Genomic DNA, 16902 nt, shown 5'->3' with positions numbered 1-16902 from the left:
AAGTGCAAAATCTGCCCTATGTGGATTGGTCAATAGTTGCTCATGGATTATTTCAATAAGATTTATGTAAGTTATCTCTGAAAACAGTTTAGAAATTTCCTGAATGAAACTGCCAGATTGTGTATTAGGTAAAGCATGTCAGCATATTAAACAGCAACAATGTTATAATCTGCATTAGCTGTCCATTCATTTTTGGAGACAGTTTGCAACGTAGTTCTGACTTTAAGCAAATATAAGCTCAGAGAGTTTAATGTTTGTTCCCCTGCCTGGCATTCAAAGGGGGCACTTAAAACATATTGCCAGAAGCAAAGCCTTCCCATCAAGGCATCAAAGCAGTTGTGTTCACAAGAAGACTTGTACAGTTCCCCCAAAGTTTGTCACTGGTCTGCATGTCAGCGTTCATGTATGGACAGCACTTTCTCTGGGGTCACCAGTCAAATGAAGTAGTTGGCATCCATGTCAGTATACAGACAGATAAGATCTGTCTTTTGTGTAACTCTTTCAATTGCTGCTCATGTTGCTGCTTTAATACTTAAAGTGGAGGATTCTTTGCTCCAGCCGGTATGCTTTACAACAGGGTTCTTCAACCTTGGTCACTTTAAGACTTGTGGACTTCAACTCCCAGAATTCTGGAAATTGAAGTCCACAAGTCTTAAAGTGACCAAGGTTGGATACCCCTGCTTTACAAAGGCATAGTGCTTATGGGCATAGAAATCCAGCCAAATCCCAGTCCTGACTCCTTACAGATCCTTCTCAGTTACAAACCTTCATTTCCATCATCTACTGGGCATGAAAGTAGGTGTAATGATAGCATCAAAATATTGGGACTATGTTTAAAAGTCGGAATTCGTTGTCTAATTTTATATTCTGTATTTTAATGTTTCTTCATTATAATGCTGTCATTTTAGCCGACGCTGGCGTCGATGGAACCGTTTCAGTCGAAGACGATGTAGAGCTGCTGTAAAATCTGTTTCTTTTTATTGGTTAGTCATTCTCCTGGTCTTCCTAAACACATTAACTATTTCATCTGAGCATTATAATCAGCCTGACTGGCTAACAGAAATACAAGGTAAAATGAAAATAATTTTCCTGTTTCTTATTATAATCAATGAAAAACACTTTCACTTTCCTTTTTGTACATCTTAGTCTATGTTGTTCAGTGTTATGGTAAATACCAGTGAGATGACATGAGCCAATGGTGCATAGTGGGTGAGGTGCTAGGATGGGAACTGGGAGACTGTGAGTTTTAGTCCTCCCTTAGATATGAAAACTATTTGGGTAACCTTGGGCCAGAAACTCTTTCAGCAGCCTAACAGTTGGTTGTTGTGGGAAAACAAGGGATGAGAGCACTATATACTTAATCATGAGTTGTAAAAAAAATACGATATAAATCTAATAATAAAAGGGGGAAAATGGCTTTGGAAGACTATCTGAAAGACAGTGAAGAAGATGCACTGAAGCTGGTACATCATGAAAGCTTACTGAATACCAGAGAGACCAAATTGGGCTATGAGAAAGACCAGATAAAGAGTAGAAAAGAGACATGGCAAGACAAAGTATTACATGGCCAATACATATAAAAACTACCAGAAAAGCAGATAACTACAAGACTTGGCAAGGGCTAAGAGCAGCAAAGTAGAAGAAAGAGAAGAGCTAATTCTGGCTGATTAAGTCCAAGCTTAAGAACAAATGCATACAAAACTAGAATTGAGAAGACAGCAAATGCTGCCTCTGCAAAGAAGCTGAAGAAACAGTGGCTCACCTAGTTAGCTGCTGCAAGAGGAGCACAGATCACATAGATTTATGACAAACAACAGCATGACAAGGTAGCAACAATAGATTATTGGAACATCTGCAAGAAAGAACTGGTGGGATCACAAAAATAAACAAAGTAATAGAAAATAAAGAAGCTAAATTCCTCTGGGACTGTAGAATTCAAACAAACAAGTGTGTGTAACATCCAAGATTTAACAATAAGGCAGATTCAAGTAAATCCTCACAGCATAATCCTGTGAGAATACTTTTTAACCCCAACAAACAACAGCATGTGCTTATCTCATGTCCATAGGATGGACTTGATAGGTTGATAAAAATGCCAAACCCAGTATAAACATCTGACTGATTATGCAATGAACCAGGATAATAATTGGACAAAAATGCCAAATCAAGTCTAAGCATCTGGTTGACTGAGCAATCAACAACAATAATAATAAATAAACATGTGTTACTAATGTAGCAATGAAGAGATCTGCATCATTTTGTAATGGGGAGCCAAAAGCTAGAGATAATAGGAAGCCTCCTTTTTATTAATAATTTGTATTAAGCCTGTTTTCTTCTTAAAATCCTAAGAAATTAGACCATAGCAATTCTGGGAGGGGGGTGTTCCCCATCATTTTGGAAGCCCTTTTGGTTGGGGAGAGGAGGGCTTACGAAAACCTACATATAGGTTGTAGGTTGTCCACCTCCATAGTTGAACTTAGCCAAATTCTACAGAACTTTTATTGTAGATTAATATCAATTTAATCATAGTCTAATGCACAAGAAAGCCAACTTTTGTTCCATAAAGGTTAAAAATCATGCCCTATCTCTGCCTCTATGGCCATGGCAGGCAGACAGCAGGCCAAAGAGTGCAATGGTCATTGGACAGGGTTGGTGTGCTAGCAAGGAGACTACTGATAGGCTGCTGCTGCCATCCAGGATGCCCCTACCACAGCGATACTTTTTGACTAGGAGCTCTGCTGAGCTTTGGGTCTGGCAGAAAATGGGCAATCTCCTACTCTTCCCATTCTTAATTTGTACAAAAGCAGGCGGTGTGGCAGATTTGGATCAAAAGCTGTTGTTTGGTGACCACTGGTCTAGTGGCCTAGTCTGGTGATTGACATTCATTATGAGTGCCAAAAAGATTTCTTTGGTCTAGTACAGTATTTTTACTGAGTCAGAGTCTGTACCAGGGGAAATACTTTCTTATATTCATAGGGCCAGATTTTGGTTTACAAGGAGCAGTTTCAGTTAACTTGCAGAGCTCTTCTTTATGAACCATCCTGATCAATTCTGTCTTTTGGCTCAATTTAGATGGTTGTTGCCCAAGTAGACTGTAACTTTAGGAACTGTATATACTGATGTCAAAACTTTGGTTGCTAAAAATCATGTCCATATTGAAAGTTAATCTTCAATACATTGTAAGAAGAAAATGTAACTATACAATATAATGGCCTAAATGCCTGTATTATTATTTCATGTATTGTTTATTTATCTTAATTTGGGTTTTTTGTCTAAAGAGGGAGAAATAGGAAAAAAAAATCATTGCTCATATTAGATATAAGACACGAAACTGGAACTCATCAATCAATTTAATTCTTGAATATTTCCCCCCACCAGATATTGCAAACAAAGTCCTTCTGGCTTTATTCACCTGCGAAATGTTAATAAAAATGTACAGTCTTGGGCTGCAGTCTTACTTTGTGTCCCTTTTTAATCGTTTTGACTGCTTTGTGGTCTGTGGCGGCATTGTTGAAACCATCCTGGTAGAGCTGCAAATTATGTCCCCTCTCGGAATTTCAGTGTTCCGCTGTGTCCGTCTACTCCGTATTTTTAAAGTCACCAGGTAAGAGAAACTTATTCTTACTTTCCTTGGTGCTGAGTTTTACTGACCCTTGTATGACCCGCTGCTCTTTTGTAATATTTCATCATGCACTGTTCTTTTACGGTTTTTTTTTTCTGTTAACACACACATTTTAATTTGTAGGCACTGGACATCCCTGAGCAACTTGGTAGCATCCTTGTTAAACTCAATGAAGTCCATTGCTTCACTGTTGCTTCTGCTTTTCCTCTTCATCATAATCTTCTCATTGCTTGGAATGCAGCTGTTTGGAGGCAAATTTAATTTTGATGAAACTCAAACAAAACGGAGCACCTTCGATAATTTCCCACAAGCCCTTTTAACTGTATTCCAGGTAATTTTATTCACCCACTATAAAACATTTTTTTAAAAAATCTGTGAACAACAACACTGTCTAAGTAATCCTGTCTCCTAAAATAAAAATAAAAGTCACTTATCACAACGATAGTTCCTTCTGTTTATGTTAAATAGCATTTTGCTCATTAAAAGTCAATCTTTGGTAATTTTTGCATCATTTTGTACCATTTGTTCATATCACGTATTCAATCTCTCTATGCAGCATAGCTTTTATGTTAACATCATTAATATTAAGTTGTCTTCGTTCATCCAAATACAGCTAACAAAACAGTTATTAATTGCAAAATTCTTCCGTAATGGTTAATTGCTTTATACAATTGTTTATATTGTGCACATTTTAAATCTATACCTTGGTAAGTTACTCCTATTTATGATCCAGACCTTTAGATTAAACATTCTTTTTTTTTTTCATATGAAACAAGGTTGCTTAATTTCTTTGCTTTGAATAAAATCTAGGCCTGTCCAATGTTCCACAAGCGTAAGTCCACTCACTTCTTGTTTTCTCCCCTAAATTCATATATGTACATTAGTATCTTCACTGACAACCTGTTTAATATTATAGATAAGGAACTGGAACTGGTTTGAGGAGTTTCAGATGTTATTTGATTCCAAAGTTCATTAGATGACTTCAGGCCAGTAATTCTTAGCCTAACTTACTTCAAAGGGTTGTCACCACAAAAATATAATCAGTGGAAACCCCCATGCTTATTACTTCAGCTTCCACAGACAAAACAAACCATAACAGGAAAAAATGCTATGAATTATTGGAGAAAACAAGTAAAAATTATCATACTGAATCTAAACTGAACATTTGAAAACAATATTGTGTTAATTTTCCTAACCAATTTCGAAGGACCAATGCTTTAGAATTCAGGATCATGAGCTCTTTTTTAAGCCTACTTATTACAATAGAAATATTGTATAAAGGTTCCTAATATGATCAGTTTAATCAGCACCTTCACAGTTTTATTTAATGGACTCAGTTTTAGTGGCGATGGGTGCACTGTTGGGAGACCTGAAAGAACAAGTTAGGAATGGAAAATCTACCTAGAGGGTTGCTATGAATTGAAAACAATTTGATAGCACATAACCAAATTTAATGTGCCATTATTTTAATCCAATTTAAAAATTAGCTTTCTTGTCAAGGGCAATTGCTTTGGGATGTAATGATAACCGCAGCGCTCATATTTCAGCTCTTCACAATGAAAGGATTAGAAACTTCATCATTATATTTAGCCAGATATATTGTTAGTCTTGTTAGTCTGTTAGTCACTGGAGCAAGATAACTCCAAACTTTAATTTAATTAGATGACTTACTTAAAGAAACCATACTGTAGTTAAAATCAGCCACAATTCAGGATTCAACTTGACTTTTGCATCTCAGTGCTGCATTATTAAAAGTTTTAAAAGTAATGACCAACATTTGAATTGGTCACAGAAACCTAAGGGTAGCCAATGCACTAATTTCAAAATAGATACTATTCTATACAGGACTGCAGGATAGTCTCCTCAGCAATCCTGCTTCAGGATTATTTATATTAGTTTGCAGTTTCCAGGTTGTCTCCAAAAGCAGATCCATGTGGAGCACATTACATTAATCTAATCAGATGGTGATGAGGGTGTAACAAGGTTATATCACAATTGGCATACCAGCCAGAGCAATTCAAAGCCCCCCTTTTATAAGTCTGCTTTCTTCCATGCAACACACATAGAATTCCTCCATCCTTTTTACCACAGTAACAGTGTATGCGGAGGGTACACTGAGACTGGGACTAACCCAAAAGGATCTTTTAAGCTTCATAGTAGATAACGTAGTTGCACGTAGGTTTACCTGGTCCTCGTTCACTTAGTCCATCGCTATATCTCTTAGCCTAGGTTGGTTTTGAGTTATCTTACACAAAGACAATGACAAAATATTTCAGGATTTCGCAATCTCACAAATAACTTTATTTAAAAAACGAGGAAAGGTAATTTGGGAATTGTTCTTGAGGTTATGACTGTAGCCAGGTCCTGTGGAATATCCTGTCTTAATAACTTTAGTGTTATGAAACAATTATTAGTAAAATAAACCCAACTTCAGACTTGCTGTAAAAACTGCTGAGATAATTTATGCAGGGAGTTTTAAAGGCTTAAGATTTGTTACGTTGGTTTTCTATTTTAGGTTGGATTTATTTTGGATCAATTTCTATAATTATCTACTTTGCTATTTCAAAATGTAGATTAGGAATTATATGAATTGAAGCTCTTCATGTCTGAAGGGCAGCAGACTTGGAAAAGATTGCATTAAATAAATGTCAGAAATGTTAGGTTGATGTGTCCCATTTTGTACAAGCAAGTGAATATACATATATATATATAAAACTGTTGGAATTCATCATGATAGGAAATACAGTGTCATAGAAATAGTCCCAAATGTCCATACTTCTTTAAAAAAATGTTTTTTTCATGAAACTATGCCCCAAAAAATTAATTAAGTAAAATTTAGTAAATTCAACATCCATTTCTAGGATATCTGAGTTTATAAATAATAATTATTATTTGAAATGTTTCAAATATTGCTAGTGCATAGTGTCAGCATCTTTTGAAAACAATGTTTTGAAATTAATTTTTCCTTCCAACATTACACATGGTATGTTTTGCAAGGTTTAATAAAAAAAAAAACACCTAATCAATCAATAAGCAAATAGGACCAAATCCCAGTCAAGATATCAACTGGGTCTAATAATTTTGTAATATTTCATTGTGGTTTTTGAGATAATCATAAGTCCACAAAGAATAAGAAGTCAAATTTAAAGACCAATGGTGGAAAATTAAAATTCTCACATGAGAGTTTGCAATGCATAGCGAATATATATATGTAAGAATATTTAGCAATCTTGGAGTTAACAATGTCTAACTCCAGTTTAACATTTATTCTTCCCCATAAACTCAGTGGGATGTTCATCTGCTGCTATCAATATTAGTCTGAGATAAACCATTTGAAATATTTATCTCCATTAACAAAGTTATTTTTCTTGGAGTATTCCAGGGTATTTAATGACATTCAAACAAAAGTATGCCTTAGTTTGCAGAAGAATGAAATAATGCATTCAGAAATAAAGAGTGTCATCAATCTTATAAAATAATTAAAATGCAATTATATAAAGATTTTGCTGATTCGTTTTCCTCTGATGCGAAAGGAACTATTAATTTTTTTTAATAATATGTGCTAATTCAGTAATTCATTTTTTTTTAGATTCTAACAGGTGAGGATTGGAATGCTGTTATGTATGATGGCATTATGGCATATGGAGGCCCATCTTCATCGGGAATGGTAGTCTGTATTTACTTCATCATCCTCTTCATCTGTGGTAACTGTATCCTTTCATTTTAAAAACTGCATCCATCCTCCCAAGTCATGGAAGGGTCATTAAAAGGGCATGATTTCATTTTGCTTGTCTGTCTGTCTATCATCTATCTATCTATCCATCTATCTATCTATCTATCTATCTATCTATCTATCTATCTATCTATCTATCTATTATCTATCTATCTATCTATCTATCTATCTATCTATCTATCTATCTATCTATCTATCATCTATCTATAATCTTTCTATCTTCCATGTTCTAATTTCAGATAAGTCTCATTATTCTAACTTCTCAAATTAATTATTCATGTCATGTTCTTAATTTATAATTAAGCACTGGTTAAAGTTCTTAAAGGTTTAGAAGAAGAAGCATGGAAATTTTTTTAAAAGGTTATATTCTAAATTTGCTATATTCCAAATGGCTCAACTTTTTCTCTTACAATACACAGTGCTGTATTTCCCTTCTTATGAATTGTAACAGGGGTGGGTTCTACTTACCTTTACTACCGGTTTGCAATGGGACTGTGTGTGCACGCTTCTGCACATGCGCAGAAGCTTCTGCACATGTGCAGATCACCCATGATGATGTCGTGGCGGGTGGGTGGAGCCTCATGCCGGTTTTACTACTGGTTCTATAGAACCAGACCAACCCACAACTGAATTGTAGATCCAGGAACAAGAAACATACTACAGCCTATAGCTCCCAACCATTCTGATTGGACTCCTTCTACTTTTTATATTTTATAGGTTTTTTTTCCCTGCAATGTGAAAAAAGCAAATGAATATTACCCTTTTGGTTATATAGTGGCCATAACTTAGGCTTAAGTAAATGGAATATGTTAGTGAGAGAGAGAGAAAGAGAGGGAGGGAGGGAGGGAAGGAGGGAGGGAGGGAGGGAGAAACTTAAAACTCCCCCTCATGGGCCAGTGGACAGAAAGGAAAGGAACCTTATAACCACATTTTTCTTAATGGAGGAAAAGTCACTCACCACCAGCTGAGATTATCACATACGCTTTGGATTTTGAGCTTATCAGAAATGAGAAAAAAATTACCCTTTTCCCCCCTTTTGTTCCTAAATATAGGATGTTGCCCACAGTGTTGCTTTGCATATAGTAATGGTACTCATTTCAGTGGCATGCAACTGAGAGGAAGTGGAATTCAATAGTTCCACCTGTACTGGGCTTGCAACAATAGAGGAATAAGTTGTTGATTGTTTTCCTGTAAATCACTCAGTTATTATAGTGGTTGTTCTCCTTTATTCTTCTGCCAGTGCAGTTAAAACCATGCACTTTATATTCTTGTCTAGCTAAAGCCATGTTCTAGTATTATTGCAATTAGTCCACTGAGCCATATGTTGGCAAGCAATCAGATAGATGATATTATTATTATTATTATTATTATTATTATTATTATTATTATTATTATTATTATTATTATTATTATTATTATTATTATCAATCATTCATTCATTCATTCATTCATTCATTCATTCATTCATTCATTCATTCATTCATTTATTTATTTATTTATTTATTTATTAGATTTTTATACCGCCCTTCTCCCGAAGGACTCAGGGCGGTTTACAGCCAAGATAAAACAAATTATAAATAGATTTAAAAGCAATTTAAAAATCTTATTCAATTAGGCTAACCCCATTTAAAAACTATAATAAAAGTAATAAGAACCCCAATTAAAACCATAATGTATCAGGCAAGCCCTGCACGGTGGAACAGAAAAGTCTTGAGTTCACGGCGTAAGGTCCGGAGGTCGGGGAGTAATCGTAGCCCCAGAGGAAGCTCATTCCAGAGGGTAGGTGCTTGCACAGAGAAGGCTCTCCCCCTGGGGGTTGCCAGCCAACATTGTTTGGCTGACGGCACCCTGAGGAGACCCTCCCTGTGTGAGCGCACAGGTCAGTGGGAGGCTATCGGTGGCAGCAGGCGGTCCCATAGATAGCCCGGTCCTGTGCCATGGAGTGCTTTAAAGATGGTAACCAACACCTTGAATTGCACCCGGAAGACCACCGGCAACCAGTGCAGTCTGCGCAGGAGAGGTGTTATATGGGAGCCACAAGTAGCTTCCTCTATTACCCGCGCAGCCGTATTCTAGACCAGTTGGAGCCTCCGGATGCTCTTCAAGGGGATAAATCTCTGAAGTAAATTACTATCATTTGTTCAAGCAACTAATAAATATACAACTTAAAATAATTTTAAAAGCAGTAATACGAATTAAGATGAAATACTACTGAATGATGAAATACTACTGAAACTGCTAGCAAATCTCAAAGCACATGCCTGTCTCTACTGCTCCCATTTCCTCCCAAAAAAGCTTATGATCCCAAGCTTGCCCTGCCTAGCACTCATCTGTGGGAGTAAGGCCTGATTTTCAATCCAGTGCTCTCAACAAGATCCTTTTAGATCCCACTGATTACTGTTAAATTAATCTCCATGGCGTCTTGCTCAGCCTATTCAAGGCTCAAATTTGGAAGGCTGCTCCACAATTCAGCCCAAAACACATATTTTCAATAGTTTGTAAACAACTAAAAACCATCTACTGACAGCACCCATTCCGATGATAAGTAAAAGTCAGCACTAGGATAGAAAAAAACGTAAAACAAATGTAAAAGTTTCAAAACAAATCTATGAAGGTAGAGTAAATAGATTAAGAGTACAGGAAATGCAAGAAACTGATATTTGGATGCAGTTGATGACATCATTCAAAGTAGAAGATGAAAAGGTTAAAAAACAAAAGGCACCGTGAGTGGTATTTTGTGAACTTGAGGGGATGTTTCCATGTCAGGAAAGAAAAGCTACTGGGGGAAAAAAATTAGTGTATCAGAACAACAAATTGGCATGAAACAACAACTATTTTTTGAATTTTGTAGAATTTTATATTCATACTTCTATTTTAATAAATAAGAATAAAACGGAAATGTCCTTTTATTCTGGTCTGTGCAAGGAACTTCCAAAGTCAAATTATAACATAATTGTCACAATTGGATAGTTACTGTTGAATAACCAATTAACAAGAGAACTTGCATTGATTGTTTAGTATCCTTAAAATGATTTCAATTAGATATCCTGTTAAATGTCTTCTTGGCTATTGCGGTTGATAACCTGGCAGATGCTGAAAGTCTGAACACAGCTCAGAAAGAAGAAGCTGAAGAAAAGGAGAGAAAAAAGAGTGCCAGGTACAGAGAAAATCACGCAAGATATGTACATTTTTGTAGTTTTCTTCATTTTCTCTTTTCATTCTTTTGAAAGAGAAAATTTGGATAGTATAAGTAGGGTAGAAAACTGATGCAAAGTACACTGTATATACAAGAAATGTATTATTATGTTATTTGCAAAGCATATGGGCATAGAAGATGTCTTACTCCATTCTTTGAAAGAATTTCTACCAAAATTCATCCATATGTGCAAATCATCAGGGTATGAATGGTTGTAAAAAATGAGGCACAAACTACAAATAATGTTGCTGCAATTATATGTTCAACGATTGCCTCATCTGTCCATGCATCCATTTACCCATCCATCTGGAAGAAGAAATGGATTTTAAGAACAAAAAGGAGAAGCTGCTGAGCAATTTAAAATCAGGGTGGGCGTGGTCTGTTATGTAATTTGAATTTAGGGCCACCTGGATCATCAAGAGTATGAGAGTATGGTCTAGTGGTTAAGACACCAAGCTAGAAAGTGGGAGTTCTGGTCCTGCCTTAGCCATGAAAGCTGGTTGGTGACCTTGGGCCAGCCACTCTCTCTCAGCCCAGCCACACAGGGTTGCTCTGGGGAAAATAGGAGGAAGAAGAAATATTAGATATGAGAGGTCCTTGGTGCTCTCTGAGCTTGGTTGCTTTCTTTCAGGCATTTCATTACCCAAAGTAGAGGTACTAGCATTGATGATATTACCTAATACCTAAAACAACCAAGATCAGGGAACACCAAGGAGTCCCCCTCCCATTTCAATCCTGAGCTACAAATATTCTCCTTTGTTAGTATTAGATATGTTTGAGTGGTGTGGTGGCCTAGAGGTGGAGCTCTCGCCTCACAACCAGGAGGCTGTGAATTCGAACCTAAGTAGAGGCAGATATTTCTCTCTCTGGACACAATGAAAAATATATCTGCTGAATATAACTCCGCATTGGCGACAGGAAGGCATCTGGCCAGTAATCACTCAGCTCCATTCAGTTGCCCGGAAAGGGATTATGGGGTCATTAAAAGATGATGGTTAATATTAGTTATGTTTGCCACCTTGATTTGTTTATAAATCTGCATTTGCCTTCACTCTCTATCTTTTGGTGCATCATATTAATGATATGGTTGTTATCATGAACTGTATACACATAGTAAAATATTTAAGTTATGAGTACATCTCTGAATGTTTTACTGCACACCCATCTAAGAAATAATAATGGTGAAACTATCCTAAATTGTGCAAAATTATTTAACATAATGCAAAATAAAATAAGGGTGTAGAGAAAATTTTATTCTGTCTCTATTTTGTTTCTCCTGTAAATATTATTTTTCGAGTTTTATTACAATCATTAATTAACAATGATTCTGGATCTTTTATCATTTTCTCCATGGTTTTGTTTTTATGGTCCTTGTAGAAAAGAGAGTTTGGATGCTAAAAAGGGGGACAAACCAGACGGTGAACCAAAGAAGGCCAAGGATACTAAGGTACCTAAGATCTCCTCCTTCATAGGGAAACTCTTCAGCTCAGGAATACACAGATACCCATCTAATCCTAACAACCTTGTCCTCTGCATTGACTCATGTTTTTTGGATCTCCTTGTGATAAGTTTAGAGGGTAGAATGGATATATGTCATAGCTGGTCCTGATTTCTTCTTAATGCATATTTAAATGAAGATTTCATTCCCATTTACATCCTGACTTTATAGTAACAAGGGTCCTTGGTGGTGTCCGAGCTTTTTAGTAATGGTCTACCAGATGTTTGTAAGGTGCCATCTGTTTAACAATAATTAAGTGAAAGGGTTTGGTTTGGAAAAAAATTACCAACTGTTTGAGTTAATAATAGAGATATTAGATTATCTATTTCACATAGTAGAGATTCTGTGAGATGCTCTGGATTAATATTAATTTCATAAATTTACTTATTCAGCCAGAATTCTTGATTTAAAAAATTGTAACATTTGGCATTTCCAAATGAAAGAAACAGATGAAAAAGTGTCCTGAAATTAGCAAGATGTACCAGTTTACTCTGCTACTTTCCTCTTTTTGAAATGTTTATTTTTCTGTTACTTGAGGTTACAATCAATGAATATGGAGAAGAAGAAGACAAAGATCCGTATCCACCTTGTGATATCCCAGGTACCAGCTCACTTTTGCACACTGGCAGAAAGACTTATTGTGTCAAATGCAAAAAATAACTCAAAAAAACTCCAATTTCATTAACACAATTAAAAGAAAAGACTTGGATAAAATATATACGATTATAAGATTATGTAATTTGAATTGCAAATCTAATGTGTGTATACACACACCAACATACACATATATAAATATTACCCCAAGGCTATGAATTTTCATAGAATAGAATAAAATAGAATAGAATAGAATAGAATAGAATAGAATAGAATAGAATAGAATAGAATAGAATTTTATTGGCCAAGTGTGATTGGACACACAAGGAATTTGTCTTGGTGCATACGCTCTCAGTGTACATAAAAGAAAAGGTACATTTGTCAAGAATCATAAGGTACAACACTTAATGATAGGGGGCCTCTGGTGGCTCAGCAGACTAAGTCTGTCTGTTATTAACACAGCTGCTTGCAATTACTGCAAGTTCAAGTCCCACCAGGCCCAAGGTTGACTCAGCCTTCCATCCTTTATAAGGTAGGAAAAATGAGGACCCAGATTGTTGGGGGCAATAAAAGTTGACTTTGTATATAATATACAAATGGATGAAGACTATTGCTTAATACAGTGTAAGCCGCCCTGAGTCTTCGGAGAAGGGCGGGATATAAATTCAAAATTAAAAAAAATGATAGTCATAGGGTACAAATTAGCAATCAAATCATATTAGAAAACAGTCAGTATAAATCGTAAGGATACAAGCAACAAGAAGATTAATAATAATGCAGACTTAGTAACTAGTTTGACAGTGTTGAGGGAATTATTTGTTTAGCAGAGTGATGGTGTTTGGGAAAAAACTGTTCTTGTGTTCTAGTTGTTCTGGTGTGCAGTGTTCTATAGCAGTGGTTACCAACTGGTAGTCTGCGGACCACTGGTGGTCCGCGAAAAAATTTTGGTGGTCCGTGGAGAAATCTTCGTAGTTTTGCCAGTCTACCCTGGTGGAATAGCTGCGGTGCAAGCGGGCTGAAGCAGTGATTGCGATGGCTGGAAGCTGTGGGAGCGAAGCACTACTTGCACTTGCACACCATCAGCATTCCACCTCTGTATATTTGCACGGCCGGTGGCACAAAGCAGCCCTCATCTCCTGCCGCTTAGGACTCAGAGCGGTAAATGGCGACTGGTCCAGGGAGCAGCTGAATTTTGCTCTTTATTGCGGGTGCCAGATCGGCCCCCTGCAAGCTCTCGTCTCTCAAGGAGCGCTCGCTGAAGCAGCGTGAGAAACTTCAGCCAGGCTTCTCGAGAGACAAGAGCTTGCAGGGGGGCGTCTGGCATCCGCAATGGAGAGCAAAATCCAGCTGCTCCCCTGATCGGATGCCGTTTACAGTTCCAAGTCCCAAAAAGCAGGAAACGAGGGCTACTTTGCTCCACCAGCTGGGCAAATATACCGAGGTGGAATGCTGATGCCGCACAAAACGAAATAGAGAAAAAGAGACAGAATGAGAGAGAGAGAGAATGAGAAAGAGAATCAGAGAGTGAGAAAGAGAGAATGAGAAAGAATCAGAATGAGAGAATGAGAGTCAGAGAAAGAGAATAAGAGAGAATGAGAGAGAGAGAGAATCAGAGAGAGAGAGAATGAGAGAGAGAGAGAGCACTGCCTTCTTGGAAGAAGTGCGGGTGTGTGTGAAGGGGGATGTCTTCCATTAAGTATTGACCCCCCCCACCTCAATTTTGTGAGGTCGGCCCAGCAGGCTTCAGTCCTTCCTAGTGTGCCTTGTTTTTCTGGAGCACTCCGGCTCCCCTCCCGCTTCTGCCCGCCTCTTCCTCCTCTTCCTCCTCCTGGAGTCTCTGGGCTGCTTACTCAACCGGAGGGAAACCTCAAAGGGTGCTCCACCTCCCGGCTTGCCCGCCTCCCTGGGGATGTTGCCCGGGGGCCCACACTCTTTTCAGCTCTTGCTCGAAGCCACCTGGCTCTGAAAGGGACGCACAGAGAATCAGAATCAGAGAGAGAGAGAATGAGAGAGAGAATGAAATAGAATCAGAGAGAGAGAGAATCAGAATGAGAGAGTGTGTGGGAGAGAGAGAGAGAGAGAGAGAGAGAGGAGAGAGAGAAAGAGAAAGAGAATGAGACAGAGAGAGTAGGAGAGAGAAAGAGGGGGAGAGAAAAGAGAGAATGAGAGAGAGAGTGAGAGAGAGAGAGAGAATGAGAGGAGAGAGAGGGGAGAGAAAGAGAGACTAAGAGAGAAAGAGTGGAGAGAGAGAGAAAGAGAGGGGAGAGAGGAAGAGATGAGAGAGGAGAGAATGAGTGGGGAGAGAGAAAGAGAATGAGAGAGAATGAGTGGGTGAGAGAGGGGGGAGAGAGAATGAAAGAGAAAGAGTGGGAGAGAGAGGGAAGGGGGGAAGAAAGAAAGAGACAGGAAGGACAGTGCCTGAAGAACCCCACCCTGTCACTGGGAGTTCAGGCGCTTCAGCAAGTGGTGCGCTGGTATTAGTGGTCCACAGGATTTCAAATTATGAACTTGGTGGTCCCTGAGGTCCAAAAGGTTGGAGACCCCTGCTGTATAGTGTCGTTTTGAGGGTAGGAGTTGAAACAGTTTATGTCCAGGATCTGAGGGGTCTGTAAATATTTTCATAACTATGTGAATGCAACTATGAAATGCAAACAGTGTCCATTTGAATGGTGCAATTATTTCCCTCCTCCATTTTGGTCCCATAATGAAGAGTCCCCTGACTTTTGAAAAAGCCTTTTTTGGGGCTGGGTAAATGAAAATGGTCTGAAGATATTCTAGCACTAGTAATCCTTGGTTTACATAATCTTTATAACCAATCTAATATTTTCTGCATACCTTTAAATTGGATAAAATATATACAGCCACGAACACCATTGAAGTTATTCCTGAAATAATTGCTTCGTCCCCATAGCAAGACCGTTCTTCCTGTTCAATTCAGAAACAAAAGGCCAAATGGCTAAAATATATTTCTGGCTTTTTCTAGCCTTAATTAAAGAAGAAAAATACAATATACGGGCTAGAGTCGCAGTGGCATCTGCAGAGGATTTACCAATAGTTAGGAGCCATTATATCACCTTTTTACAACTTAATGGTTTTACCAATAAATAGATTTCAAATTGTCATTCAGACCTACAAGATATTTAAATACATTACTATTCCTAAACTCCAAAGAGTGCTGATATTAGCATGTTTCAACAGATATCTTAAGGCCAAATATAAAAATTGGTGAAGTTGGTGAAGTTCCCAATCAGTTCTGATTGATTTCAGGTACAGCTGCTCCTGTCAGACCAATATGACTTAATTTCCCCAAATGTGGAAAATTTCCCTGAAATTGTTTATATATTGTTTTCATGACTTTAATGATATAGGTCAGGAGTCTCCAACCTTGGCAACTTTAAGATTTGTGGACTTCAATTCCCAGAATGCCTCAGCCAGCAAAGCTGGCTGAGGCATTCTGGGAATTGAAGTCCACAAGTCTTAAAGTTGCCAAGGTTGGAGACCTCTGATATATGTGGAATTTTATGTTTGTTTTTCATCTTACTTGAAATAGAAAATGTTTAATTTGTTTCTTAACCTGTTGAATCCTGGTCAGTTACTCTAATAAAGAATTAACTAATTTTAAACTCCGAACAAGAAAGAAGCAGGTCACCGAAAAGCACTGCTGTCAGCCAGAAGCTATAGAGAAACTATAGAACTAATTTCACATTTTTTTCAGCATGACAATGTAATTATGCTACCTACTGTTGAGAAGTTCCAGGAATGTTCTTTCATTTAACATTGACATATATATTTACATTTAATATATAAATCTTGGTGGCTATTTTGAACATGGCTTTTTATCAGAATTATGTTTTAATTTACTTCGTAATAAATAAAGTTTCACTATAAAGTAGGTGAAGAGGAAGAAGAGGAGGAAGAAGAAGAGCCAGAAGTACCTGCAGGTCCCCGACCCCGAAGAATATCTGAACTTAATATGAAGGAGAAGATGACACCAATTCCTGAAGGCAGCTCCTTCTTTATTTTCAGCGCTACAAACCCGTAAATAACCTTTTAAAAGCATATCCCTTGAAAGGATTTTTTTCCTCCACATAAAATGATAACACATAACCACTAAAGGTGGTTATTCTGCTGATTTATCTAGCACAAGATCAAACATATAATTAAATATTTTTTAACATGGGATTTGTTTTCAAATCAAACTCCTAGCAGGATTGTGAAACATTTGTGTTTTAAACATGCCAAACGAGGATGCTTTAAAT

At 37.4% G+C, this 16902-nt stretch overlaps 1 protein-coding gene across 1 annotated transcript in view; it reads left to right on the top strand.

The window, feature by feature from the left end:
* CACNA1D (calcium voltage-gated channel subunit alpha1 D) overlaps positions 1-16902 on the top strand; it is a 275621-nt gene that overhangs the window by 154376 nt on the left and 104343 nt on the right. Inside the window, exons 12-19 of the mRNA XM_058171105.1 lie at positions 909-1069; positions 3379-3604; positions 3746-3953; positions 7212-7332; positions 10398-10512; positions 11929-11998; positions 12587-12650; positions 16534-16681. Of these exons, the coding sequence (XP_058027088.1) occupies positions 909-1069; positions 3379-3604; positions 3746-3953; positions 7212-7332; positions 10398-10512; positions 11929-11998; positions 12587-12650; positions 16534-16681 (1113 nt within the window). The remainder of the gene's footprint in view (positions 1-908; positions 1070-3378; positions 3605-3745; positions 3954-7211; positions 7333-10397; positions 10513-11928; positions 11999-12586; positions 12651-16533; positions 16682-16902) is intronic.

This window comes from Ahaetulla prasina, chromosome 2, assembly GCF_028640845.1.
Source record: "Ahaetulla prasina isolate Xishuangbanna chromosome 2, ASM2864084v1, whole genome shotgun sequence".
NCBI classification, from domain to species: domain Eukaryota; kingdom Metazoa; phylum Chordata; class Lepidosauria; order Squamata; family Colubridae; genus Ahaetulla; species Ahaetulla prasina.
The sequence above is the reverse complement of the archived record's forward strand: the minus strand, read 5'-3'. Positions and strand labels throughout refer to the sequence as shown.